At 55.0% G+C, this 27,418-nt stretch overlaps 2 protein-coding genes across 12 annotated transcripts; one reads left to right on the plus strand and one right to left on the minus strand.

Annotated features, from left to right (window-relative positions):
* Positions 1 to 319: 319 nt before the first annotated feature.
* Positions 320 to 6,485, plus strand: MISP (mitotic spindle positioning). 7 transcript variants are annotated; one of them, XR_001877891.1, is made up of 5 exons: positions 320 to 411; positions 2,428 to 4,571; positions 5,128 to 5,211; positions 5,621 to 5,659; positions 5,849 to 5,927. XR_001877891.1 is itself a non-coding variant. In XM_017834351.1 (5 exons), exons 2-5 carry the CDS (start codon positions 2,546 to 2,548, stop codon positions 5,933 to 5,935), a joined length of 2,364 nt encoding a protein of 787 aa, XP_017689840.1. In that variant the 5' UTR covers positions 320 to 411; positions 2,428 to 2,545; the 3' UTR covers positions 5,936 to 6,485. The 7 variants fall into 7 exon arrangements, 6 of the variants coding, with proteins under 6 accessions (XP_017689840.1, XP_017689845.1, XP_017689841.1 ...); XM_017834351.1 differs by having other exon boundaries at positions 5,000 to 5,211; positions 5,849 to 6,485; XM_017834356.1 differs by having other exon boundaries at positions 5,009 to 5,211; positions 5,849 to 6,485.
* A 1,039-nt stretch (positions 6,486 to 7,524) lies between these two features.
* LOC108506915 lies at positions 7,525 to 27,206 on the minus strand. 5 transcript variants are annotated; one of them, XM_017834363.1, is made up of 5 exons: positions 27,046 to 27,206; positions 18,538 to 18,627; positions 12,003 to 12,087; positions 10,640 to 11,810; positions 7,525 to 9,048 (listed from the first exon to the last, which is right to left on the minus strand). In XM_017834363.1, the coding sequence occupies exons 3-5, from the start codon at positions 12,003 to 12,005 to the stop codon at positions 8,201 to 8,203; spliced, it is 2,022 nt and encodes a 673-aa protein (XP_017689852.1). In that variant the 5' UTR covers positions 12,006 to 12,087; positions 18,538 to 18,627; positions 27,046 to 27,206; the 3' UTR covers positions 7,525 to 8,200. The 5 variants fall into 5 exon arrangements, with proteins under 5 accessions (XP_017689852.1, XP_017689854.1, XP_017689855.1 ...); XM_017834365.1 differs by lacking the exons at positions 18,538 to 18,627; positions 27,046 to 27,206 and adding an exon at positions 12,904 to 12,936; XM_017834366.1 differs by lacking the exons at positions 18,538 to 18,627; positions 27,046 to 27,206 and adding an exon at positions 12,880 to 12,935.
* Positions 27,207 to 27,418: the final 212 nt, after the last annotated feature.

Raw genomic sequence — 27,418 nt, forward strand, 5'->3', positions numbered from 1 at the left:
GTCTGTGGGTGCATTGCCACACCGCTGCACCTCTGCACTGGTGCATCAAGGCACAGGTGTGTTGGCACGTTGGTGCATTGGCACATGGGTGTGTTGGCACATTGGTCCACTGGTGCATCGGTGCATGCTGCAGATCAGAGCCAAGGGCAGCCTCCTGGGCATGGGACCAGCTGCAGCGGGGTAATGGAGGCACAGGGAGATCGGGGACAGAGCACTGAGCCCAACATGGTTCTTGGAATTCCCCCACAGACTCGTGCTGAGCTTATCAGGGCCCCACAGCCGCGCCACCCACGGCCCCCCCGTCCCCCACTGCTGCCACCCCGGCCACTCCCCAGCAGACACGGCTCAGCTGGGTGCCCTGTGTGGCCTCCTCGGGGCATGGGGACCCCCGCCCCGACGGCTTCCTGGACAGTAAGTGCAGCGTGGTCGGGGGTGAGGGCAGTGCCAGGTGCTGGGGGGCTGCCGTGTCCCCCAGCCTCGGAGGGACCGGTGCCCACCCAGGGACGGTGGCAGCGAGGGTGTGCAGGGAGGGCTGGTGCAGCCTGTGGGCGGGCAGAGGGACGTTGGCCACATGCCTCGCACGTTGGTCGGTCTGGGAGTGCTCGTGGCCACCGGCACAGAGCGGGAACAGGCCCTGCAGCTCTGCAGCCCTGCGCAGAACCCCTGGCACAGGCAGGCCCTGGAAAGCGCCCCAGATGTCTCCTTGCAGTGGGGGGGCCCAGGCCAGTCTGGCAGGTGCTGCAATGCCACCTGCTCTGGCCAGCACCTCTCGTGGTGCTTGGCTGGGCTGGGGACAGCCTGGCCCAGGGGGGATGACCGGGACCCCTAAACCCCGACCGTCCCTCAGCGCCGGACAGAGCCGAGCCAGGTGGATGGATTTGGGCGCAGCTCTGGGAGGGGCCGTTCCGCTCGAGTGGAGCAGCCCTGATAAGAGCCCAGCTGGCTTCCTCCTCCCTGCTCCCCTCCTGTGCCAGCTGCCAGTGCTCCCCGGGGGGGTGTCCCCTTCCAGCCAGGACCTCGACCACCCCAAACACGGTAAGAGGTGTGGTCAGGTGGTTTTCACTATCCAGGTCACCAGGGGCAATGAAAGAGCAAGACTGAATCACAGGTAGGGGAATTACAGGGAAATTTAGCAGAGCACAGCTGCAGGGGAGAGGCTGAGCCACCGGGGCTGGGCATGGGCAGCCAGGACGTCCCAGATGCCGCTGATGAGATCCAGGAAAGGCTTAAACAGCTCCTGACTGGAGCCCAACCCCACTTGCCCTGTGGGAGGACAGTGCATCCTAGGAGGGCTGGAGGTGAGCAGGGGAAGCTCAGTCACCAGTGTTGCTGCAGGAAGGAGCCATATCCAGAGTGCTCTCATCCTGGGGATGAGCTGGGATGCTCCAGATACGGGGAGCACCAGGCATCTGCCTCTGTCCTGGGGAGCCTCACCCTGAGCTGTGCTTGCAAGTACCACGGCAGCTCTGGGCTGTCCCTGCCATCACCATGGGCTTGCTCCCGTTTTGCCTCATGCTCCCAGCAGGCTGTGAGATCTCCTGAGCGGTGCCCGGGAGTGACACACCCTGACCTGCTGGGGCTCACGGAGCCCGGCCAGGAGTGGTGACGGGTGACAGCAAGGCTGTGGCTAAGCCTTGGCAAACAGCGGGACAGGATGTGCTGCTGGCTCTGGGCACGCCCGGCTTGTCCGTGGGTGACGTTGGTGTCCCCGGCGCTGGGGCCGGGATGGCATCTGAGGTGCGGTGAGAGCTGCAGCCTCATGGGGACCCACCTGTGCTGCCCCTCCCTGCCTGGCACCCGCTGTCCCAGCCGGCTCTGGCCCAGCCAGCGCTGGAGCATCAACCTCAAGGTCAGGGCCGTTCACTCCCGCCCTGCATGCCAGGGGGGTTAAAGTCCCCTCGTTTTATGAGCCATGAAACCACTTTTATGACCCAGTTGTTTCTACAGCTCGGCTGCTTGGAGGCTCCTTCCTGTAAATGCACGAGGAGATATTCCAGGCAGGGGTGGCCTCAGTGCCTCTATTGCCACCTCTCCCTGCTGGTGCCGCCGGGGGCTGGAGGTCCCTCCCTGCCCCGTGCACGTGGAGAGGCCCACGCGACACCAGAGGGTGTCTGTGCCCAGGGCGATGCCCAGCCGGACCGTGGCTGTGGTCTCGCTGCCACTGGTGGTGCCGCGAACCTGCGGCAGGTTTGGCTGTGCACCCTTGGAACGTGCCCAGGCTGGGGGACAGAGGTCGGAGGGGGATCTGGGCTCTGTGGCAATTCCTACTGGGAACGGTGCTTTGTGCTCTGCCTGCTCCTGCCCCAGACGGGGCAGGTTGGTGTCTGTCCCCAGCAAGGACAGTGGTACCAGGCTGGAAGAGGGGCTGTGCCCTGACCTCCGCTCCTCCTGTTGCTCTAAACGCCTGCTCTCCTCTCCTGCTTGCAGGGACAGCCAGGTCTGGCCCCTTGGCCTCTCCTGAGCCAGAAGCTCGTGGGTGACCTTGAAGCTGAGCAGCGGCCCCAGTCCGAAGACAGGTTGGCAGCGGGGTGGCTCTTCCCAGGAGATGGACAGAGTCACCAGACATCTGGTGTTCCAGCTCCCACAGGCCTCGCACAGGCCTGACTCCAGCGATGGGCACCAGACCGGCTCGCTGGCAGAGCTGAGGGCTGACAGTGACGACGATGTCTTTGGCTCCACTCAACACAGCACCCAGAGGGTAGAAAATGGCTATGGCTGGAAGAGGAGGTCCCAGTCACCCTCATATTTCCTGGAGGGTGGAAAAGATGTCTGGACCCCGTCCCCGGACAGAGAGTCCAAGCTGGAGGTGGTGAAGTCGGGAAGCCTGTACGACCTCAGGGCTTACAGGGGTGAGAGGAAACCCTCGAAGCTCTATGATGAGGAGGAACAGGACGTGTACAGGGTCCCTCCACCCAACATCTCACCCGAGAAAGCCAGGGAGCTTGAGGATGAGAGGAGGGAGGTCATCCGGAGCCAGGTGATGAGGAAGAGCTCCACCATTGCTGAGAGGTGGAGCTCCATGGATGAGCTGAGCTCCATCAACACTGGCATGGGCAGCCAGGGTGAAGGCAGGCATGCAGGCAGTGTCACCACCAGCTTTGCCATCAGCTTTGACAAACCTTCCCCAGGTAGGGCTGCGACACCTGTGGACCCTGACAATATCGACACAGAGCAGATCAACTTCTCCGCGGCTCGGCAGCAGTTTCTGATGCTAGAGAAGTCCAGCCCAGGCTCTTTTTTCAGCCCAGGGCAGCAGGCCATATCCCCTAAGCCAGAGTCAGTGACAAAAGTCTCCAGGGAAGAGTGGCATAGCCCTGAGATGGCCACGAAGGCTGTGAGAGGTTATGGTAGTGCCGGTCCATCAAGCCAGAGCAGGAGGGACAAGAGCGTTTACCAGGTTTACAATGTGTCCTACAAGACACCCGAGAAGGAGGAGGTTTCTACTCCCAGAAAAGCTCACATTGAAAGGTCATATCCCATTGTGAAAATGTCCAGCCTGACCAAAGCATTGTCCAGAGAGGACCTGGACTCCGGCTTGGGTGAGATGTATAACGAAGCCAACACAGGCTATGGCAGTGATGGAAGTGCCTCCAATGAGACCTTCAGTGGCCTCGTGGATCTGAGGGCTGGCAGCAACGGGCTGGGCAAGGAGACGAAGGTCAGCAGTGAGACGCCCATCGAGCGGGAGATCCGCATGGCGATGGAGAGGGAGGAGAACCTCTGGAAAGAGAGGGGTATCCAGCGGCTGACCTCCAGCAGCGAGCTGGTGGAGATCCAGACCAAGCCTGTCCTCGCCCTTCATGGCTCTCCCGGCCCAGGCAGGAAAGGGAAGGACAGAGGCCGTGCTTCCCTTTACGTCCAGAGGGAAATTGAGCAGGAAACCAAGCGAGAGGAAGATCTGAAGAGGCAAGGGAGGCTTCTGGGGGCGTATGACAGGGGGACGCATCAGGAGCTGGACGAGCGCAGGAGGGTGTTTGAGCAGGAGGAAGCCCCCCCGCAGAAGTCCATGGCCCCAAGGCAGGCAGAGGAGCGGAGGAGCTGGGTTAAGGAGTTTGTGGTGGAGCAGCCCTCGGGCCCCAGCCCCACGGAAGACACCAGGGACAGGAGAAGCAGTCCCAGCTACACAGCGAGCATCGCACACTTCCAGCTGTCCCAGCCGCGCTTCACCGCCAGCGAGAGGAGCCGGGAGAAGCCCTCGGTGTCCCAGCACGCTTCCGCCAGTGCCAGCAAATGGGGGAGCAAGGATTCCTGGGGAGGGAAGCTTCCCGGCTCCACCCCAAGCCCCACCGGCACTGCTGTCCTGCCCAGAGAGTACTTCTCCCTCTCCTTCTGGAAGCCGAAGGTCTCCTTCGCGGAGGACATGGGGACGCAGAGCCCGCTGCGGAGGGAGGACGGCCGGGAGGAGCAGTACCGGCTGCGGACCTGGAAGCCCCAGACGTCTGCACTGATTGAGGAGGAGATCCGGAGCGACCTGCAGAGGGAAGAGGAGCTGCAGGAGCAGCGGCGGCGGCTGATGAACAACTACAGAGACAGTGTTCCCCAGGAGGGCTCCCGCTCTCGGCACAGCTCCGGTAAGGGAGGAGAGGGGCAGAGTGGTAGAGCAACGATCTTGTGGGATGCCCATAAGGGCTCCTGTGCGCTGGTAGCAAGTTGTCCCAGGAGAACTTGATACCAACACACTGGAGTCAGCAGGAGAACTGCTGCTGAGGAGGAATAGGCTCCGCAGGAGCAGCATGGCTTTTGATTCGAGCTGCTCAGGGCTTGATGACTTTGTGTCACGTTACAGCAGCAAACAGGGCTGGAAGGGCCCAGCTCATGCACTTCCCCTCCTAGCTCCTGCAGTCCCTGGCTGGGGCCCAGACACAGGGCCCCAGCTGTGACCAAATCTGCCGGACCTGCTGCGGACGTGGGTCTGGGGCAGGGACCTGGCTCTCCAGAGGGTCTCCAGCCCCCGGGAGAGGTCCTGGAGTCCCTCACACCCCGATGCTTTCTTGCAAAGCTGCTTCAGGTGCCAGTGGCAGCTACTCGGTGTCTGGGTCTCCTGTCTCCACTCCTGCCTCACACCAGACGGGGATCCTGGGGCTGATGTCGTCCTTCACCCCACTGAGAATGGCCAGTTCCTCCCAGGGCAGCACGGAGACCCCCACCCCGGACTCGTCACGTTCCAGCCCCTGTGAAGAGAGGAGGAGGAGGGTGAAGGAGGATGGAAAGGTGAATGTGCCTACCTTGCCCTTTCTGGGCAGCATGTGGTTGGGGGGCTGGAGCCCAGGAGAAGACTGGTGGCTCTGGAGCTGGAGGTGGCTATTCTGGCTCCCACCTGGAGCTGGAGGTCCAGCTGTTTGGCTTGGTGGGAGACCCGGTGGTGGTGGCACCAGTGAGGGGCCGTGTGAGCTCCCCAGGGCTGCACATGCTGTTCAGGGCTGCCAGCATTGGGTGGGACTGGAGAGGAGCAGCAGCTTCCTCCTGGGGGGAACCTGGACTGAACCGTTCCCCCACCCCGGGGAGGGCACGACTGCGTGTGCCTCCCCTCCTCTGACCACCCCGGGGGCTGGATCCAGCCACCTCTGGATATTCCCCTGCCAGGCTGCCGTTATCTGATCCTGTCTTCCCCTTTCCACAGTACGCAGGCATAGAACCCATCGACAAGGTCAACACAGAGGTAAAGTCCTTCAGGAACGCGGGGGCTCTGCTCACGCTGCCCTGACACCCCCGTTCCCCCACGCTCCCCCCGGGTGGGCACTGCGCTGAGCAGAGCGGGCTGGGGGGCTGGCAGGGGGCAGCTCTGCAAAACAGATCGATTATAAAAATCCCTTCTTTACAAAGATCCTGCGCGTTCTGGTCTCTGCAGGTGGTGGAGAGCACCCGAGTGATCCGTCACAAGAGCGCCATGGCCCAGCGCTGGGAGGCCGGGCAGTACGTCCGCGACGAGGACTGAGGGACCCCTGGGCCGGGGGCTCACCCTGTTTGGGATCGACTGACTCGTGACCAAAACACCCAATCAGTTCCACCCCTGGCCACTGCAACAACTGGAGACATGTACCCTGCAAATCAATGTGGTTTTTTGTCACTGATAATCCTTCCATGCAATAGATCTGCTCCTTCCTCCCCCTCCCTGTGGGGGAACACTTTTTTTTATTTTCTTAAGAGAGGAAAAATTGGATCAGTACTTTTTAATCACTTCCACCTGGAGTCAGCCAGGTGAAATCATCCGGTAATTCACTTTGCCCCTTGGGAACTGTGTCTCTGGCTTACAAAAAAGCTGTTTTATTTCTCAGTGATTTCAGGTTTTTAGGTCCCACGAGGCCGGGCATCGCCTCAGGGATACCTGGACTGAGGCCTCTGGATCAGCATTGCCATGAGACTGGGGAATCAACACTGGCTTAGCTCCTGTGATCCATGGAGACGCAGCAATTGAATATAAATATATATATAAATGCTGTTTATTTTGCTAATTTATTAAAGAGTTGTTGCTCTCTTGTTCTTCCCAGCCTGTTCTGTCCACCTGCTCTGCTGGTTCTGCACTGGTGTTTTGGAAGAGACCCACGGTTGGGATGTGGGGCTGGGGCTGCTGGGAGCTGTGGCTGGGGGTCCCAATGGCTGCTGGGCTCGGGGAGCACCAAGGTCCCACTGGCTGGACCTGGGAGCACCCAGGGCTGGGGGAAGGGGTCCCTGCCTGGGGTGGGGATGGCACTGGGGGTTGGCATCGAGGGGGCTTTAAGGTCCTGTCTGACCCCAAACACACTGAAATGTCTGTGCCTGGCTGCCCCTGCTAGGAGGGTCCCTGCACAGACCCCACTGGGACTCCAGCCCCACTCTGTGGGTGCTGACTGGGGGAGTTCCCTGGTGGAGCCCCAGGGAGCTGGGAGGGGCCCGGGTGCAGTGACAGGTTGGAGGGGGCTGATTGTGCCACCAGGTATTTTTGGCAGGTGTGGGCCAAACTGATCAGCACAGGGGAGGAAAAAGCCAGACCAGTGGTGGTCTCAGAGCTGAGAGAAGCGTGGCCCCGTGGGGTGCAGAGCTGTGCCCACAGCTGGGTCACCTGGGCACTGGTGGGCCCTTTGGGATGGCTGTGCCATCGTGGGGCCTTCGTGATGCCCTCAGGGCTCAGCAGCATTAGGGGAACAGGCAGACGCCCTCCAGCACTTTGGACAAACTGAGTTTGTCTTTTTTTATGTCTCTTCAAACATCCCTAAGTTATCTGGTGGTGTGAAATTCCTCAAACAGGACCGATTCTGGCAAAGGGCTTGGCCCCCAAGGCCTTGTTCAGAAACCATGGAGGTGGCTCGTAGGGCTTCAAAGGGCCCAAACTCCCCCTAGGAGAGCTTTGCACCACCAGGCCAGGAGCAAGGGACACCCCAGGGAACAACATGGAACACGCTGGTGTTCCAGGGACACCCCAGGGAACAACATGGAACACGCTGGTGTTCCAGGGAGCCACCACCTGCTGTTCAGGGCACCTGCTGCAACCTGGCAGAAGAGACAGACAGGACTGAGCTAAAGGTTCTTTTATTTGGTTCTGTCAACAATGCAACCAACAACGTGACTGGAATGTAACAGGCACTGAACAGCCCTGAGCAGAGCTCGGCACATCTCCCAGGGCCTTTGGGGAGCTGCATTTTGCACTCCAGGGAAACCACTTACCATAAAACCTTTCAACACTATCAGACACTTTAAATAACTTCTTAAAACAGCTACAACTTCTGCAATCTATGAATCTTTCACTAAGGGAAATGACCTGAACCTTGTTGGAAACAATCCCATGAGATGGGGATCAGCAACGTCGTCGTTCTCCTCGTGTTGCTCATCCTTCCCTGCAGGCCTGTGCCCCGGGCTGAGCTGTGTCAGCCCCCAAAATGAAGGTGCAGTTGACACTCCTGGTTGGGCTGTGCCACCCTCAAGACCTCTATGTCAGCACTGGTGGTTTCTCATGGCACTGACTGTACAGTAGAACATTAACTTGTTTGGCAAATGTGAAACCGAAGATTCTCATTAACTCACTGAATTATCAATTCCAATAACAGAAAGAACAACAGAGGAATTTACCTTGAAGCTGAGGCGCTGCAGATGTGTAGGTGCCTTCAGTGCCAAGGCAAAGACCAGCAGAAGGATGTTTGCCCTCAGCCTACACCAAATATCACGACAGGATTCTGTTTCAGAGGAGCCTTGGAGTGGTTTAAGGGGGAAAGCTGAGGGGACACCTCTATTGCCTGGGCTTCCTTACAGCTCCTCTGATTTGCTGGGTAATAACTTTCAAGATCTTTTCCATTTTGGCTCTTGTCAGTGGCTTGCTGAAGTACCACACCTCGTCCCAGCTGGAGCACTGTGGCCTGGGAGCCAGGTAAAGTGCATCGCTGTCGTTCAGGCTGTCCGGTGGCCTCCTCCTGGCGTACTCCTTGTAACTGGTGACTGGACAGTTCTCTGGATCAGCAGGCTTGGCAAAGAGCCGTGGGCTTGACTCCCCTTTGTTTCCTTCTGGGCTCAGATCATCCTTCCACTCCAAGTACTCCCCCTCTCCCTCACTCTTCCTCAGCACCAGCTGTCCCCAGTAGAGGTGGTGGCTCTGGCGGTGGGTGCTTGCCCCAAACCCCCTAACAATGCTGGTGAACATGAGGTGCAGAAAGCCCTGAGGGTCCCTCCTGTTTAAAATTCCCTTCTTACGAAGGTTTTCCACATCTTCATCTGTCAGGTTCTCCAAAATACTCCACTCTTCCTCCCTCTTCTTTTGGAACAGGCACTGATGCTTTAGTTTCCAAGCTTCCTGAGAGGCCCTGAACTCCAGCCCTCTCACCACGTCGTACTGGTAGCTGTGCTCCTTGAGGTACCGCTCGATGTTGCGCTGCAAGAAGCCAAAGGAATGGGCAGAAAAATCCGTGCCATCCTGTCTCTTGGTGGAGCTGAAGAATGAGACCAGGTAGCGGTCGAGGTCTTCAGGTGGCAGCGTGTGGATCTCACGTGTCTCAGAGGGGTGGTGCAACATCAGCCAGTCTTTGAACACCTTTATATCACTAGTGGGAGAGTTTTTCTTTTTCTCCTGCTTCTGCAGAACATCTGAAAGTTAAGACACAGCTTTGTAGACAGTGAGAATTCACAAAGATCAGTAAAACACGAGGAGATGCAGGATGGTGTCCACCTCCCTTCTGAAAGCCATTCGGGGCCAGGACTCTCTCAAACCCCCTCCCCTAGAGCTGTGGATCAGTTTTGTGTTCTCCACAACCAGTGGCACCTGACAGCACCCACCTCTCCAGGGAGGGCTGGGCTCCTTCCTGCTCCCTCTCTGTTGGCTGCTGGCCCTCCTCGCTGCCAGACAGGGAGACTTCCCTGTCATCATGAAATAAAAGCATGAACCAAAAGTCGAGGAGGATGGTGAGGGAAAACAAACAGGTGAGTAAACGTGTATTATTATTTTGTTTAAAGGATTGCCAGGATTCCAGTTGGGCTCTCTCTTAAGTTGCCATGGCAATACCACATCTACCTAGTTCAATGTAGCGTGAGAAATTAATTCTTTGGATTGATGGAAAGCTCCATCTGCTTGCCTGTGACTTGTCCAGGACTGAGGAGGGGGAGATGGGAAAGGGCTCGTGAGCCAACATCTATAGGTTCCCCTTTTTGTACCAGGTTCTTTTGTACAGGCTTAGTTGTCATCCTGACATATTGTGGATGGATTAGGTGGATTCCTCTGATCCCTGTCCCACTGGTTTGGGTTTCTGGCCTGTTTTGTACTGACTGCTCTGGGTGCAGAGAGCAATGGCTCGTGAATCAATAATGCCAAGGCCTCTTCTGAGCCATGAGCCAGCTACCTTGGCAGGAACAGACACTACACAGACATTCCCAGGTGAATGTCCAGTCCCTTCAGATGACACTTGATGTCAGTTATGAAAATAGTCAAATAATGCTCCCAAAACCCAACTGTGGCAGTTTGTGTGGTTGTGGCTCCACAAGGAACACGAGTGTCTGTAACCCCAAGCCTGTTCAGGACCAGCACCAACAATGCAAGCACATCACAGGCAGACCCCAAATGCTGCCTCAGCACCCTCTGCCCTTCCCAAGCATGTACCCAGGCCCCCACGCTGCAGGACAGTGCATATGAAAACCTTCATTCTTGAAAGGACTAAAGCAATGCATGGAGCTCCTGGCATTTCCCATGCAGGGCTGACACTCTGCCACTGCCAGCGCTGGGATCTTTTGTCGCTGGCTTTGGTGCAGGCAGGGCTTCAGCCACAATTTCTCTGGGTTAAGTTACTTCCCCTTGTTTCCTTCTCTCGAGACCCGAGTTCCCATCTCTGGCTCCAGTTTCCCATAGGGACTGTCTCAAGTATAGCCAATGTTCCATGTGGGGATACTACATAAAATGGAAGACCAAAGTGTTCAACACTGGGATGCTGGGGCTGGGCTGCAGCCAAGAACACCTTTGGGTAACTCAGGGAAGGGCATTTCCTACAGAAGTGCTAATTGCTTCAGGCAGGGATCTTTTTAGTCCCTTTGAGTAGAAACAAGAGTGCCCCAAATCTGAGGGATTTACTTAGATGCTGCAGAATAGATCTTGACAATGATGTGAACTCGCCCTCCTTTGCTATTTTGGGAAAGTGATTAAAAGAACACCCCCACACCCCTGCAGGCACAGAACTCTGGGCTTTCTTACCTCTGTTTGAGGCTGCAGGTGGATGGCTCTCTGGACTCTGGAGGGCTGAAGGATGAGGTGCCTGCCTGGATCCCGACGGCTCGCTCTCCTCTGCCAAATTCTCAGTGCCATTCCTGCTGGAGTCCACTCCTAGCATGCCATGCTTTGGAGGGCTCAGCTGGAGCTGCTGCTGGACATCAGCAGTGGCTTGGAACTTAAAGAATGTCACCAAGGGGCATGACTCAAGCTGGGCCTTCGCTTCGGTGCTGGAGACAGGAAGAGGTTTGAAACACACCTTTGGTGCTGCTGACCCCGGGGGGTTCCTCGCTCTGGAAGTTTCAGCCGTGGGCCCTGCAGCAGTGAAATGACCCAACCCCAGGATGTTCCTGCCCGGGTCCTCCAGGTTGCTGACAGGGGACTGCAGAACATAGGCACGGGCTAGAGGTGGCCCTGCCATGCTGGCAAAGGCAGATCTTTGAGGGGCTGTTGGCTGGTGAAATGCCAACTCCTGGCATTGGAGCATCTGCAAATCCACCTGAGTAGGTGGCTCTGACACATCATTCTGGTTGATTCTGTCTCCTTGGTTGTCTTTAACTGCCACACACTGCTCTTCGTCAGAGATGATCAGTACATCATCATCATCTTTGAGCTTCACGTTCTGACCACCAGTTTGGAGCCCAGCGACTGCCAAGTGCTGCTCTGCTGCAGAGCAAGATGTCATCAGTTCCCTGGTATTTTGACTCCCTCTGGGTGATGGCTTCTTATGCCTTGCATAGGCTGTGTCAGCCTTCTGCTGAGTGACTCCTGGGGATCTGCCACATGACCCTGTGCTCCCAACATCTGCTTGACCCCTCTCAAAAGATGATGGGGTCAGCCTGAGCCTCTTTTCCCCAAAGCTATCTTCCCTTGCTGAAGCCTCGGAAAACTGGGGCCTCCTTTTCCTTCCTACAGCCTCAGTCCCTTCTCTGTCTCTGTCATGTAACTTCTCATACTGCCAGTGATAGGCATGTCCGACTCTGCACATCCACAGCATAGCATTGTCCCTGCTCAGGTGACCCGTGTTCTGTATAAATTCCAGGGCTGGGATCTCGTTGCATATGGTCCCGTGACTGTGTGCCCACATCACAAGTTTGGAGAGACCTGTGGGAAGGGAACTGGCTTTGCTGCACTCTCCATCACCAGAGCTCTTGTTCTGCAAAGGCATGTTGGAAAGAACATGAGTGAGAGGGGCTGTGCAGAGAAGAGCAGTCCTGGGGCTGTTTCTGTCCCTCCCCAATAGAGTGATAATTGTAGATCGGCAATTTCCCCTCATGATTCCTTTTACAAACCAATTTGTTCATTCTTTCTGTCTGTGGGATCATTTATGCCATAACAGAACACTCACCATGCTGCTGCTTTCTGTGTCGCTGAGCCTTCTCTCAGGTGGAGATCAGTAAGTGACTCTTTGAATGGCCTTTCTCTCTCAGCACCTGAAATAATTATCACACGTTTGTGTTTATATACATGTATGTATGTATATATATGTGTGTGTATATATATATATTAAAAAAATCCTGACCAGCAGAGGCAACTTAACTTCTCCAAGCTCAGCCCAGAACAAAGACCACTTCAGGCCCGTGCCCTCCCTGGGCTGAGCTCCCTGGGTTCCCAGGAACTCCAAACACAAAACCTGACTGGAGTAAATATTTGCAGGATCAGCCTCTGCAGCACCAACAAAACAGAAACGAAATATAAACACTGAAAATAGGATTTTACAAACTGAACTCTGCGAGTTGTTCCTTCAGCACTCTGTGGTTGGCAAGCTCTGTGTCTCTGAGTGCTGAACTGCAGAGGGAGAACCAGGAATAGCGAAGCTGGTTCAATCTGACATTCTCTGACTGTGCAAACAGTAACAAGAGGCGGTTTCCCAACTGAAGGATTTGCACATTTAACTCGTATTTATACTAGAGACTAAATCTGAAACTCTCCCATCTATTTGGAAGGCTCCATGTAGCAGCCTGGACATTCCTCCCTGTCTCTGTGTCACAGGACCCTCGGCACCGCAGCAGCCAGGACCCTCCGTGACTGACACCGTGTCACCCTCCGTGACTGACACCGTGTCACCCTCCATAACTGACACCATGTCACCCTCCATAACTGACACCGTGTCACCCTCTGTGACTGACACCGTGTCACCCTCCATAACTGACACCGTGTCACCCTCTGTGACTGACACCATGTCACCCTCCATAACTGACACCGTGTCACCCTCCATGACTGACACCGTGTCACCCTCCATAACTGACACCATGTCACCCTCCGTGACTGACACCGTGTCACCCTCCGTGACTGACACCATGTCACCCTCCGTGACTGACACCATATCACCCTCTGTGACTGACACCGTGTCACCCTCCATAACTGACACCGTGTCACCCTCCATAACTGACACTGTGTCACCCTCCGTGACTGACACCGTGTCACCCTCCATAACTGACACCATGTCACCCTCTGTGACTGACACCGTGCGCTCGCAGGCCGGAGTGGAGCCTGTGCTCCAGGCGTCTCGGGCCATGATTAATTAAAAGCTTTGCAATTAGTCGAGGTAAAAGAAGCCAGGCTGAAAACACTGGACACAGGAACCATGTCTAAACTGATTCTTGGAGCAGTTCTGGCCTAAATGTGACACAGCTCTTGGTGAGAACAGGCCCTGGCTGGCGGTCAGTGAGCACAGCCCAGCACACCTGAGCACCCCCTGCCAGGTACGGCAGCTCCAGCCCCGGGGCTCCTGCTCTCCCAGTGAGCTGTGGAACACGGGAGAAGCCCATCCCATCTGACAGCTGCAGGGCTGCTCTGTAATCTGTGAACGCGGTGCTTGTCCGCAGGGATTTATCTCAGGAGTGTGGGTTACACTGAAGGCAGACCTGGCAGCACCGGGGCAGGAACGGCTGTGCCGCAGGAGTGCCGGCCCCAGGGCAGAGGCTGTGCCCGGCGTCCTTGGTGCCTGGGGCCTTCAGTGCCCGCCCACCACCAGCCCAACCCACCGGCTCTCCTGTCCAAAGGGAACAGGTCACACTTCTCGCAGGTGCCCGACAGGGAATGACTGGGAAGCACAGGAACTGCTCCCTTTGGGGTGAGCCTGCCTGCAGCACAACAGCACAGCTCTCTTCTGCACTTAGGCTCCATCAATCCATGTGTTCCTGCCTAATGATAGCACGGATAATTTTAGCCTGAATGCTTGCTTGTTGTGTGTGCCAGCGTGTGGAATGTGCAAAGCCAGGATTTACAGAGCATTTTTTTACAGAAATCTACTGCTGCTTTAACCAAAAATCAGACAATAAAAGCCTGTTTGGAAGCAGCAAATGCACTTTGAGCTCCTGACGTTAATCAAGGCCTTGGATGGATCTACTGTCCCCGTGAGCTCACGCCTGATGGATGCCAGCAAACAGGGCAGGGAGTCACCTCCAACAGCTGTTTTGGCTGTCCTGACCCCTCACAGAAAGTGGCTCTGCCCAAGCTTTTCCCCAGAGGTGTTTGACCTGTTCCCACCTCCCCAGGCCAGGGAGCTCACAGACTGTGCCTGCTGAGCCCCCAAAAGCTGCACCTAAACTCGAGGGAGAACTGTTTTCCCTCCTGAAGTCAAAGAGAGTTTTATTTTTGAGTTCAGCCTGTGCAATTCCCTGAAAGGACTGAGCCACTCGGACAGACTCAAAGGAACTTCCATGCCAATAATCCAATGCCTTCAGTCAGTGTGGGAAAAGGTAACAGGAACGGAAGCTCCACATGGTTATAAGGCCACAAAATTACTGACTTGGCAGATGAACATCTTGATCCCTATCACAGGCCTCTGCAAGTGGAATGCTTTTATCTTTCCTTATCTCCAGACACATGTCTTCCTCTTCCTGATGGCTCGGGAAAAAAACCCTTTTTTTCTCTTGCTATTTAGTTCCCAGCACAGATTCTGGTGCTCAGCTTCAGACCCTTCAGCCCACTGCAGCCCCCACACTTCCAGCAGCTGGGAGTGCCCCAAAGGAATGGCAAGTGGAATTGGCCTGGATTCACAGTCACAGCTGAGTGAGAAAAATGACCCATCCTTCCCCCAAAGGCTGAACTAGCATACTTATCTTCTCTTTAAATAATAAAAATCCATCTTGATCACTGCCACAGTTTTTACCTGCTTCCAACAACCCTGGGATGCCTGTGGGGAGGGAGTTTTGTTTTGGAGCCTTGTGCCTGGTTCAGTGTCTGCGTGGTTGGGAGCCGATGTGCTGGGTTAATTTTCTTTCCAGGAGAGGCTCCCATCTGATAATGGACACTGTGTGCAGGACCTACACCTTTCTGTCCTGAAAACAGGACATTCCAGAGCTGTACAGTAAAGGATTTAATTTTTTTTAACCCATGGGGAATTCAGTGCACTGCTAAAACATACAGTCAGACGAATTCAGGTTCACTCGAGGAAAAAAGGTGGTTGTTTTTTTTTAAATCTACAAGATTTGGCTTTCTCAGGCCCTGTTCCTCTGCACAGCTTTCCAGGCCTCAGTGCCGTGGATGTGGATTTTACCTCTGTATTACAGAAAATGTGGCCAAGTAACTTCACAGGAGTCTCCAGCGTTTCAGGGGAGGCTGAACTCCGGGCTGACTGAAACACGGAAATGGTCTTTTTGCTTTAAGACTTTCCTGTTTGTACTTTGAGCCTTTGGGGATGGGGGAAAGCATGCTCAGCATTTTCTAAAAATTATCCTCCTGTAAAGTCTGTCAAACACAGAATCACCTCAGAACGTCACCATCGGGATGTTCCTCTCTGTCCCTCTTGGGTGTGCCGAAGGCCCCGTGTGACACACACAGCCTTGTGCAAACAGGAGCACCAAATAAAGACACTCATTTCAAGGCACTAAAAGCCCTTTGCCCCCTCTGTCCCCGTCCCCCTGCCCTGTGACAGCCCTAGCTGGTTCCTCTCAGGGGCTCTAATGCCTGTTTTGCAGATTAGAACCCGGGACACACACTGACACACCAGCGAATTGGAGGGCGCTGGCTTCCCTGCTCCAGATAAAACAGTGCAGGAAACTGCAACAATCCTGGTAGGAAAACAACAGGATACAGAACAGCAGTGCTTAAACTTGACTCCTGCCCCCTTCCCTGCTCCCTCGGGAAACCCTCCCTGGAGCTGGGGGGACAAACACAGGTGTGGGGCACTGCCAGAGCTGTGGCCAGCGTGGGGGCACTGCCGGGGCGTGTCGGGCAGGAAGGGCTGAAGCTGCACTCGAACACATCTGGCTGCAGGACGGAGCTGAGCGGAGCAGCAGCAGCTCGTGGCTGCCAGAAATCATGGAGCTTGTCCCACCCTCCTTAGCAGGGGCCTGGGGGTGGATCCATCATTTTCCAGCACTTCAGTTTTCCTGTTCTCTGAGATGTTTGTTTCCCTCCTCCTCTGCCCTGTACAAGAGCATTCTCAGCACCTCTTCAGCTCTCTTCCTGCTTCCGCACATAGTTCCACCAGCCCCTCCTGCCCTGTCTGCAGAAATACAATTCCCAGGATATATCCTGTACTGGCTACAGGGCGCCGTTCCTCCATTTTGAGAGATGCTTCCAGAAAATCCTCCCCCCCCCCCCGCCCTGTGTGTCTGCAGAGGGCAGGGTCTGACTGCAGGCACCGGCTCCGAGTGGAGACAGACCCTGCTGGCAAACACTGGCCTCCAGCACCACATTCCTTAAACAAGAGCTTTTTTGTTCAAAGATTCGGACACCACTTTTCCCCGATTCCTGTCTCTGCTCCTGAGGGGCTGCGTTCTGGAGTCACCGGCCTGGGATGTGACTGTGAGCACTGCATCAAGGCCTCTGAAAAGCAATAATAAAAGCCACAGGCAGCTGGTACAGCATTGCCTGGGCCACTAAGCAGGGATCAGCCACCAAAACAGCCTGAGTGACAGAAAAAAGTCATTTGAAACCATGTGGGAAAGCTGAAATCAGTGATGGGCAAATGTGTGACCTGGACAGGAAACGCTGCAGCGTCGCTGACACCTTGTCAGGGCCCTGGTGGTACCTGGAGGCACCTGACACCTGTGCCAGTGCTGTGGGGACAGATGGCCAGACTGTCCTCATGATCCCACGTGCAGGCTGTGACTCTCCCCGGGATGTTTTGTTCCCAGACAGGTGCTGGGATGAGCATGGAGCAGTTACAGGCACAGCCAGGCCGTGGGGACTGACTGTGCCCCCCGCCACTGTCGCTGTACCATGGTCGGTGACCTCACCCCGGGCGGCCATGCGGGAGTGTTGCTGCTTCACTCGCTGCCCCCGGGTTTGCCCCTAAGCGCCGGGCACGGGGTGATTCCGGTGTCTCCTGCTGTACGAGCGCCTTTGATCCTGCCGGTTCCGCCGCGTTTGGGTGCGCCGGGCTCGCAAATCACCCGGGAACGACGTGAAACAAGGACCGCTTTTGTTCCCGCTCCCCGCGCCCGGGGCCGGAGCCGCCGCCGCCGCCCGGTACCGGCAGGGGGCGCTCGGCCCCGGTACAGGCAGGGAGCGCTCGGTACAGGCAGGGAGCGCTCGGTACAGGCAGGGAGCGCTCGGTACCGGCAGGGGGCGCTCGGCCCCGGTACAGGCAGGGGGCGCTCGGTACCGGCAGGGAGCGCTCGGTACCGGCAGGGGGNCTCGGTACCGGCAGGGGGCGCTCGGCCCCGGTACAGGCAGGGGGCGCTCGGTACCGGCAGGGAGCGCTCGGTACCGGCAGGGGGCGCTCGGCCCCCGGTGCTCGGCCCGGCCCCCCCGCTCCCGGTCCCGGTCCCGGTCCCGCCGTGTCCTTGTTCCTGCCGGGAACCGCAGCCCCGCGGCAGGGCCGGCACCGGCGCGGCAGAGCAGGGAAGGGCCTCCCGGGCTGGGCTCGCTCCGGTGCAGCTCCGCCAGGACTGGATATCAAAGAGCTGAAGCCAACAGGCCACCGGGGCTGGCCAGGAGAGGGGGCAAACCTTGTTCGATTTAATTGTTAGAGAGTTTATTGCAGTTTTTTATATTTCTGAGCAGCCTTTTAAAGTTTAACTAAAATCACTGTGTGCCACAAGGCGTTTCTTCAACCGTCTACTAAACTAACCCAACTAACCAAACAACCCAACCCGAACTGATGAAACCAAAGCAACTCAAACCAACCCAAACCAAACCAAACTCACCTACCAGTGCTGTGGGCAGGAGGACACAGCACCCAGTGTTTCACCCCCGTTTGGGGCCTGGCACTTGCCCCTCCCTGAGCTGAGCCAGAGCCCTCTCCCCTGCTGTCCCACCCCACAAAGACCAGAGCTTACATGTTCCCTTGGCACGCTCTGGCTGGAGCATGGCAGCAATTTGTTATTAAATAGTAATTGTGGCAAATCTGTGACTTGTAATTAGATGTAATTGTTCACAATGGGACATCATAACCTACTTCTTTTACCATACAGACCAACTTTACTGACCCACACCTCAGCTCCTTCCCAGGTGTGAGGGTTTTCCTTGTCTAAGGCCCCTGAAGTCGAGGAGACTCGGCCTGGGGGTGCAGGACTCGGTCTCACCAGCACCAGGCAAACACTTGTGCTCACTTCTGCCCTTCAGGTGTTTATGGAGGTTTGCTGGGATGTGATGGGAAATGGCTCCTGGAGGCAGGAGAAACCACTTTGTTGGTAACAAAGTACCTTGCAGGGGAGGGGAAGCTCCCTGGCTTTGGGATGGCCTGTTCCAGTCCCTGCTGGGTCTCTGGCACGGGGAATCCAAAGGGAACCCAAAGTGCCTGTCCCCCACAAAATATCTCCCGGTGCAGCACCCCAGGATTTTGGCCACAGGCAAATATATTGGTTCGTGCTCTCTGGGGATGCCATGGGACATCTGGATGACTTGCAGGCTCCCACCTTTGGAGCCTTGGCTCCTGCTCAATGTTCTACTGTGTCCTTGTTCTGAAGTGCCACTGTCTCCCTTACCTGCTCCAAGATCACGTGGACGCCCTGGGCAGCCTCCCAGGGAGCACAGCACTGCCAAAGGACAGGATCTCACCCAGGGCACAGGGCAGCCTAGGAGAGAGGGGAGAGAGAGGTGTTAGTTAGCTAGGAAAGGGATCTCAAAGCAGCCTGCCAATCCCTTGGGTGGGATGGAAGCAATGAGCAAAGCTCTCTGCCCTGAGAGCTGAGAGCCCTGGGCTTTGGTGGGCCCTGAGTGGCTGCCTGGGGCAGCAGCCGGGATCAGCAGGACCTGAGACGTACCAGTGAGAGGCAGTGGCTCCCCACTGCTGTCCCCTACTCTTTGAGAGCAGAGCTGAGAGCCTCACAGATGAAAACCCCACAGCTGGATGGCACCTGTCTCCTGGGAGAGGCAGCAAGCCTTAGCACTGGCACACGTGGCTGCTCGTTTGGACAAGAAACACATGCTCTGGCATGGGATCTGGGAGAGCTGTTGACCCCGCTCCTGCAGCAGCCCTAACACCCTGCCCAGAGCGTGAGCAAGAGCAAACCATCAACTCCACTCGACAGGTTCCAGAAAACAGGAGCTAACGGGTGGGTTTGGATCTGGAGTTCTTGGCTGAAATGCCTCAAAAGGGGCAATTCCCCACACACACTCCCTCCCTGAGGCAAGGATCCTTCTGCTGCAGAAGGAACTGGTCACCTTGCAATATGAAATGAAGTATTTTCTCAATAAATAAAGTATTGTTACGTATTTTTTGAGCCCTGACCTTAAAGCAAGAAAATGAAGCTGAACTGCCCCGATGGATGGAACTCAGCTCCACAGGGAGTGTGTGAGCTCATGGAAATGCTCCTCTGGGCTGCAGGTGTGGGCAGTACCTGCACAGGAGGCAGCCAGGAGCAGCACATTCAGACCTGCCACCACGCAGTGGGAGTCTCCTTTGGGCCATGTCGATGCTGGTTTTACCCAGAACCAGGAATTCAGTGCTGTGGGACAGAGCAGGGAGCTGTGCACAGAACTGATGGTTCTGCACACAAGGAGCCTCTGTGCCTGTGTGTTGGGGGTGCTGGGGCCCCACGGGGGACACTTGGCACCCCTTCCACAGCTCCTGTCATTGTCCACCACACTCACTGCCCTGGTATCAGAGAGCTCACCAATTAAATATTAAACCTTCTAAAGGATATTGGGTTTCTTTTGTTCCTTTGGCATCTCCAATGCTCTCAGTTCTCCCTGACTTCACATGCTGCTGTTCCCGCCTTCGTGTTCTTTTAGTGCTTAATTTCATACTCCGGAGGGCTTCCTCCACCTCCTGTCTGTCACACAGAGCATCTGCTGTACAACCCAGACAAGGATTTAGGGAGCAGGTTCCTCACCCGGACCCTAGCCTACAATCAAACCACCAATTCCAGGGTTCTGGACATAGGCCACTGGGTCTCTTCATACATTTTGATCCAGTTTGATCCAGAAGAATCTGGGTTTGATTCTGGAATCAGACCGTGAGATTTCTGAACACTTTCACCACCTGAAACATGAGCAAGCCTTCACACCATGAAAGCAAAAGCCCCTTAGCCTGGGAGCAAGGCTTCCCTGCGCTGCTCCATTGCACAACATCCTTCAGGAACTTACGGGGCAGCAAACACTAGACATCCATGGCATAATTACAGCACTGACAAACCAACTGAGCCTCAGCAGCTGCCGCTGGGGAGGATTCATTCATTCCCAGTATTGCCTTTTAAACTTAAGTGCCACTGGAACAAACACAGCTTTGATCCAAGTAGGAAATCATTTGGAGCTTTGTGTTTAATAGAGCTGCAGCCCTGGGGAAATGATGTCGTTCTTGGCCGGGCTCACAATGGGGCTCAGGGCGGGCACAGACCGCGGCTGTCCCGGTCCCCTCTGAGCCAGCTGTGCTTGGACACGTCTGTTCTTGACTCGCTGGGGAAACAAGCAGTTGAACTCAGCTGCACCGAGCCACAAATGTGGCACCAAAACGCAGGATTTGGGGAAGAGGAGCAGCCTTTGGAAAATCCCTCCCGACCTTGTGTTCCTTTTGCCTTTGGGGTCTCTCATGTCCCCCTCAGCCCCAGGGGAACCATGGCACAGATGGGGGGGCCACATACACAAACACAGGAACATACAGCCAGTACTGACTGGGCTGTTCACACCTGTGTGATCTGTGTCCTGGGGGGCACACACCCCCGTGTGATCCACATGCCTGGGGAGGGACAGAGGGACACACACACCTTTAGACTGTGGACACCTCTTCAAATGTTGCTGCAATTTGTACCAGTAAAACCCAGTGCTCACAGCAGGGGTGAGCAGCAGGCAGGCTCCACACCTGAGGGAGCACTTGGAGGTGCTCTGCAGATGCCTGTCTGTCAGGGCCCTTTTTCATTTCAATGACCTGCGCTCCACTGTGACATTCCCCTGTCCAGAGTCAGCTGGCATCTGTGTCACAACCATTTGGAATGGCAGATGCAACGGGAGACACCTGTGGACAGAGGGGCTGAGCTAAAGTTTCAGGAACAATCCCTGAGCCTGGCAGGTGAGCGATGGAGACGCTGCAGCAATAATGCATGAGCTGCAGCTGGCTCCCCTCGCCCCTTCGGCGCTGCTCTCCTGGGAGCCGCCAGTCCAGTTCCCTCCGGGCTCCCTCCCAGTGTCACAGCGCTGCTGGGAGCACAAGTACAGCAGCCCAGTAACCTACTGGGGAACACCAGGTGATGGTGAGCTGGGAGAGCAGCAGGTATGGTGGGCCGAGCACTCCTGGAGTCCTGCAGAGCCCCCCGGGTCCCAGTTCTGGAAACTGCTGTTGACCCAGCAAGCCACCCCGAGGGGCTGGTCGGGAAACTGGCACCTTCCTTAGAGGGTCATGAAATCAAATCATTGGAAGCAAAGGAGCTTCCCAGGCCACTGCTGAGCAGACCTGAGGCATGGCAAAGTGATGGAACAGCACTCAGCTTTCCCTGCAAACAAGGCCCTGACTAAAGCAAAAAGGAAATGCAGAGCTGGAGCTACAGACAGACCAGAAATGGTGTTTACTTCCCTGCCCCAGGATAGAGGGAGATGTGCTTGGAAGGAGGGTTGTTTGTATAAATAAATGTTCATTCTTGGCAGTGGAATGCAAACTATGCTGAGGGACTGGAACCAGGCACTCAGAAAGCTGAGGCCAGAGCAAGGGAGAGACGAAGCAAGTCTGCAGGGAGGAAATTCACGTTCATTTTTAGCAACTTGGAGAGGTTCTCAAGCCTGTTTGACATTTTTGATTATGCTGATGTAGAGCCTATTCCAAGGACAAAAGAAGTCAGGATTACAGGTTAAACAATTAGGAAATTTCACACCAGGCAGTGAGGGGTAGTGCCGTCTGCAGGTCTGGAGAGTCTCTGAAACGCGGGATCATCTTTCAGTCTTTCTAGACAGATGGAATTTGAATGTCTTGCAGAATCCTCGCCCGGGTCAGGAACTCAGAGCGTGGGCCTGCAAGCCTCTCCTGATAGCATTTTCTGAGAGCCCACAGCAGGCAGGAAAGATGAGCCTGAGCTGCTGCTCTTTGTCCAGACTTTCCTGCAAGGTTTCTGGGAGGGCAGGAAACGATCCTGCAATGTGGCATCAACTGTGTCAGTCTGTAACTTTACAGTGGGAAACAAAACTGCAATTTCTCATGGAGAGTGAGCTCAGCTCTGTGGTGTCACATCACAGTGAGTCAGGGCCTGTTTTCCATGCTCAGAATATGTTGCATTGTGAGTGCAGAGTTCCCATGTATCCGTGGAAAAGACCTTTACCTGCTTGCTCGCCCACTGTCCTTTCTGAGGAGTGTGCAAGGACCTGTCCCTACATTTCAGTTTGGGTGTCAGGGGCCACGGCTGTGGCACTGAAAGGGCAGGAGTTGCCCACTTGTGTTGAGCAGAGACATCAGCCCCCCTGCTCCAAGTCCAGCACAGGAGCTGGCACCAGGCTGGGGCAGTGGAATCGGAACCTGCATTCTCTCTGAGATAATGGAAAGTCACAGGGAGGTATCCAGCTCTGGGCATGAATAAATCATTACAGGTATGAATTATTCAGGGTTCAGCCCTCCACATGTGCTCCATTCAGACTCCAGCAGCAGCATCCCTACTGTGCAGAGTTTCTTCCCAAACATTCCAGGTCTGTGACAGGCTGATGAATCCAAGTGTTCAAATAGGATTAAAAGAATAATTAAAAATCCAGCAGTAAAAAGCTGCTCAAAAGAACTGTGACACCTCAGGCTGGCATGGCAGTGGCCAGGCAATGTCTGAGCTCCACAGTGTCAATGTTGCAAGCTGTCCTTGAGTTAGTCACAGCGTGGGATGGGAATAAAGAGTGGCTCAGGAAATTGGGAGCACGTGTTGGAGGGAAGAGTTGGAATGATGGGCACAGAATCAATACAGGAACCAACCCAGCTTTCTGGTAACCTGTGTCTAACACAAACACAGGTATCACCTGGATTTCTCAAATGTCAATATGCAATTTTGGTAGCGCTGAGGCGGTAACTTAGAATTTCTGGCTTAGATCTGTGCTGTGATATCAGTGGCTTTGCCCTGTGGTTCTTTTTTAACATCCTGTTTATTATGAGCTGAAATGGATCGAATTAAGAGAAGACTTGGTTTGCAGTGACTGAAAGGATGGCACTGTTAGAGCTGGGCTGCTGTGATTACTTTAATGCCCAAATCACTGAGCTGGGGGCCCAGGTGAGCAGAGGCAGGTGAGCAGGCCCAGGTGCTGCCAGGTGATTTCTGGGGAAGGCTGCAGTGAAGAGACAAGTGAACCAGACCATAGATCAATCAAACCATGGATTGCTCAAACTATAGCTTAATCCTCACCACTCCAACCCCGACTGGAAGGGAAAAAAAGTCCTGTGTTGAACAGCCAGGAAATGGCTGGTTCGTCCTGCACAGGAAATGAGTCACCCCCGAGCATCGGGAGGAGCCACGGGGACAGGGAAGTGCTGAAATAACATGGACGAGGAACAGCACAAATACAGAGAAGTCTCTCATTCATGGATTAGAAAGAAGGAAAGGTGTAAACTGTGAGCTCTTCTGATTCTACTTGAAATTTGAAGTTGATGTAGGTGCTTGCAGCATGAAATACCTGCAGCTGCAGTTTGGCAGCCCTGTAAAAAGGGAACTCAGAGCGTGCAATGGCAACACCGACTGTGCCCCAGGTGCAGCTCTCCTGGCCTGCAGAGTGTTTCTCAGCTGCTCAGCTCTGGATCTGCACAGGAGGCCTCATGTCACTGCAGTGGTAGAGCTGTCACAGACACCTCGCTCCCAGAGCCCATACACGGGTTAGGAATCACAGAATCACAGACTGGTTTGGGCTGGAAGGGACCTCAAAGCTCATCCCATTCCACCCTCCTGCCATGGGCAGAGACACTTCCCATTAGACAAGGCTCCAAGCCCCATCCAACCTGGCCTAGAACACTTCCAGGGATGGAGCAGCCACATTTGCTCTGGGCAACCTGTGCCAGGGCCTCACCACCCTCACAGGGAAGAATTTTTTCCCAATATCCCACCTAACCCTGCCCTCTGTCAGTTTGAAGCCACTTCCCTTTGTCTGGGCACTCCAGGCCCTTGTAAAAAGTCCCTCTCCAAGAACACTTCTGTTTATTACTGACAGGATATTAAGCTCAATTCCAAGCCCCTTTATTTACCCATTACCAATCAGAACACTCCTTGGTAATACTCCATGCTGCCAAACTCTCCTGGATCAGTGGAAGAAACGCCCCCCTCACTCAGGCAGTGTCCTGCTCAGAAAGCCACGTGTCTGCAGGGAAGAGCTGCACCTTTCCCAGGGCTGGAACTAACCCAGCCAGCTCTCCTGTGGTCCTCCCTGTGCCCACTCCTCCTCCAACCACCCCAGCTGCAGAGGGGCTTCGGGTCCCTCTCCTCGCTCCTTCCCTCAGGCATGAGCAGGGGAGGCCGAGGGTCAGGGCTGGACACATCTGCTGGACTGACAAACCCCGGGGGATTCCGCTCCCGCCCCGCCCGCTCTGCACTAACCCCTCCCAGAGCTGTGATGTGGCATCCTCAGCGATGCACAGAAGAATGTTCTGGCACCCTAAGACGTTGCTAAAGCTGCCAGTAGGCTTTGAAACAAAACCACCGTGTTCGCTGAAAAGGGCTGGAAATAAATAAAAGAGACAAAGAGAAGCACCCTCTAGCTCCCAGGTTTCTTTGGGATTCACAAGCAGCAGTTATCTGGGAAAGAGTTCCCTGGTTTAGGGCCTTGCAGAGTTCTGGGAATAACGGGGCAGGAGAGGAACTTCCAGGAAAGCAACTGTCACTGACACCAGCATCTAGGATGCACCACTCTGCCCAGGGCTTCGGGCTCCTGAACTGGGGCCGTGTTTTAGGAGGGTTTCTGGTTTTCAAACTGCTGACAGAAACATGGGGTGGAAGAGGAAGGAGAAGGGGAAGAGTTCTGCCAGTTTGCAAAGGACACAGTTACGCAGAGAAGTGTCCGTGACCCTGCACAGGCCGCAGGGTTGTTTTAACAATACAAAGGGAAAAGGCAGGAAAAGCTCCGTTTTGTTTCAGAGGGTTTTTCTTCTCTAGTGGTGAATTAAACGCCAAGAGATAACACAGGCAGGAAGGGCTCAAAAAGAGAAAAGCTGGGTGTGCCCCAGAGGCCTTTCCCGGCCGGAGGAACCGGAGCTGGAGGGTGGGACCCTGCTGCAGGATCCTACAAAACAAACTGGTTCTTTTTTTTCCCTTTTTTTTCCCTTTGCCCTCCTCTTTTTTTTTTTCCACATGGCCATTTTCATCTGGGTTTGTTTTTCAAAACAAACACAAGGACACACAGGGGCAGGTCCTGCTCCCTGCTGGGTTTTTATATCAAGTGTGATCTTGTTCTTAAATGTATTTTCCTGTTTGGCCCAGAGAAAGCCCCAACAGTATCTCTGGTCACTTTGCTCCCTGAGCAGATGCTGCCTGAAAAATTCTCTTCATGTTGCAGGAAAACAACAGATAAAATGTTGCACAATCATAATTTCTGCCAGAACTGTGGAAAATCAGAGTGAGTTGCACAAACCTTAACAAGTCTTTTAAGTCAGACCACACCTGCAGAGGACAGGCCTTTGGAAATCAGGAATCCTGTGCTGGCATCCACCTCTCACTGTTCCACCATAGATACCTGGAAAGCACCTGGGATACCTGCACATGCCATGAACTCATGTCAGCAGCCACTAGAAAATCAGATCCTGGCTGAGCATTAATGAATATTTTCAGCCTTTGTGGCATGTTCAGGGGGCTCTTCTTTAGGGGTATTGAAATAGCCCATATTTAAAAAAAAAAAAAAAAAGAGGGATTCTGTCTCCACAGCATCCTCTACCATGGAGGGATTCCTTACTTACAGTATAGAAATAAAATCATTCTGAAGGGAAGATGAAGTGAAACATCTCCATGGGAAACACACCTTAAACCAGGCACAGATCAAGGGAGTGCAGGAAGCTTGTGTTGGCTGTTAAATTCCTGCTCTCTTTGATCACATCACTTTATCTCTCTGGCTCTCAGCTACACTGGATCCATAATCCCATCATTTTCCTATTCTTTGTCTCATCGAAGTTGTAAATCTCTTATCTGAGGCAGCAGCTGAGCCTTTCAAATGCACGACCCAGTAAACAACCTGGTTTCAGACAGTTTTATTTGCCTTTAGCAATAGATCAGAACATACTTTTCCTGGATTTTAACTGGGAGCCCAGTAAGTCAAAGATTTGGGAATCAGAGTTCCCAGGTCCTGGTAAGATCCGAGGCCAAGGCAAGCTCCTGCATTTCACAGATGGGGACAAGGGTGAGGGAGGCAGGTGATGTCTGATCCTGGCCTCCGAAACCTCTGAGAATTGCCCCACTGAGAAACAAGAGCTCTGGCCAGAGGACTCGGCACAGCAACGTGGGTTTGGGAGAAGACAGACCATTTCAGTTCTAATTTTTTCTTTTCCCTACTCATGTGTCAAGTGTATGCTTGAGAGAGACAAGAGAATACAAAATGCATGTCTGTACCTGCCCGAGTTACCTGACACGCAGCAGAAACACTGCCCAAATTTCCTTTGCACTATAAAGTAATTTTCTGAGCGTTCACATGGGTCTGTACTTAAACAGTGTTTCACCTACAGCAGAACTGCTCCCTGGAGCGGTGGTGGGGAGGATCCAGCAGCATCCAGGGGCCTGGGATGGGGACAGACCCTCACACCTGCCCCGCTCACCCTGAGGGAGCCACAGAAAGGATCTTACACAAAACCGCCACAGTCGGTTTAAATTCACCATAGGTGGCCCAGCACCTGCAAAGAAAATCTTCCAGAGGTTTGACAAGCCCCAAACCCGCGGAATCTACCTGAATCCCTGCAGAAATGAGGCCTACAGGCAATGATAAACATTAAGGTGGGACAAGCCGATGTAATTGCGCATTGAGGTGCCCCTGACGGGCCATGGGGCTGTTTCGGGCAGCAAACGATCAGAACGGGACCGGAGGCACAGATCTGCCTCATGCCTGAGCAGCAGGTACGTGAGATGTCTTACCTCACGGGATCTCTCTCTCCCTCACTCACAGGGTAATCTTTATCCTCAAGACATTAACTGCGATTACAGATGGGGACTGTAATTAAACCCTCCGGCCCCGCGCGGCTCCCGAGGGGCGGCGCGGACGAGCGACCCTCATCCGGGATGGCGGCGGCGCGCGGCTTCCCTGCCCGCACCCAACATGGCGGCGGGGCCGAGCCGCCCCCGCAGCCCCTCACGGCACAATGTGCACGCCGGGGCCATTGCCCGTATTCAAGATGGCGCCCAAGGCGGTGATTCCCATGCCCTGACCCCACTCAAGATGGCGGCTCCGGGTGTCAATCCGGCCTCCTTCCCGCTCTGAAGATGGCTCCTCCCAGCCGCCTCCCTCCGC

Source organism: Lepidothrix coronata, unplaced genomic scaffold (assembly GCF_001604755.1).
Source record: "Lepidothrix coronata isolate B3197 unplaced genomic scaffold, Lepidothrix_coronata-1.0 Scaffold233, whole genome shotgun sequence".
NCBI classification, from domain to species: domain Eukaryota; kingdom Metazoa; phylum Chordata; class Aves; order Passeriformes; family Pipridae; genus Lepidothrix; species Lepidothrix coronata.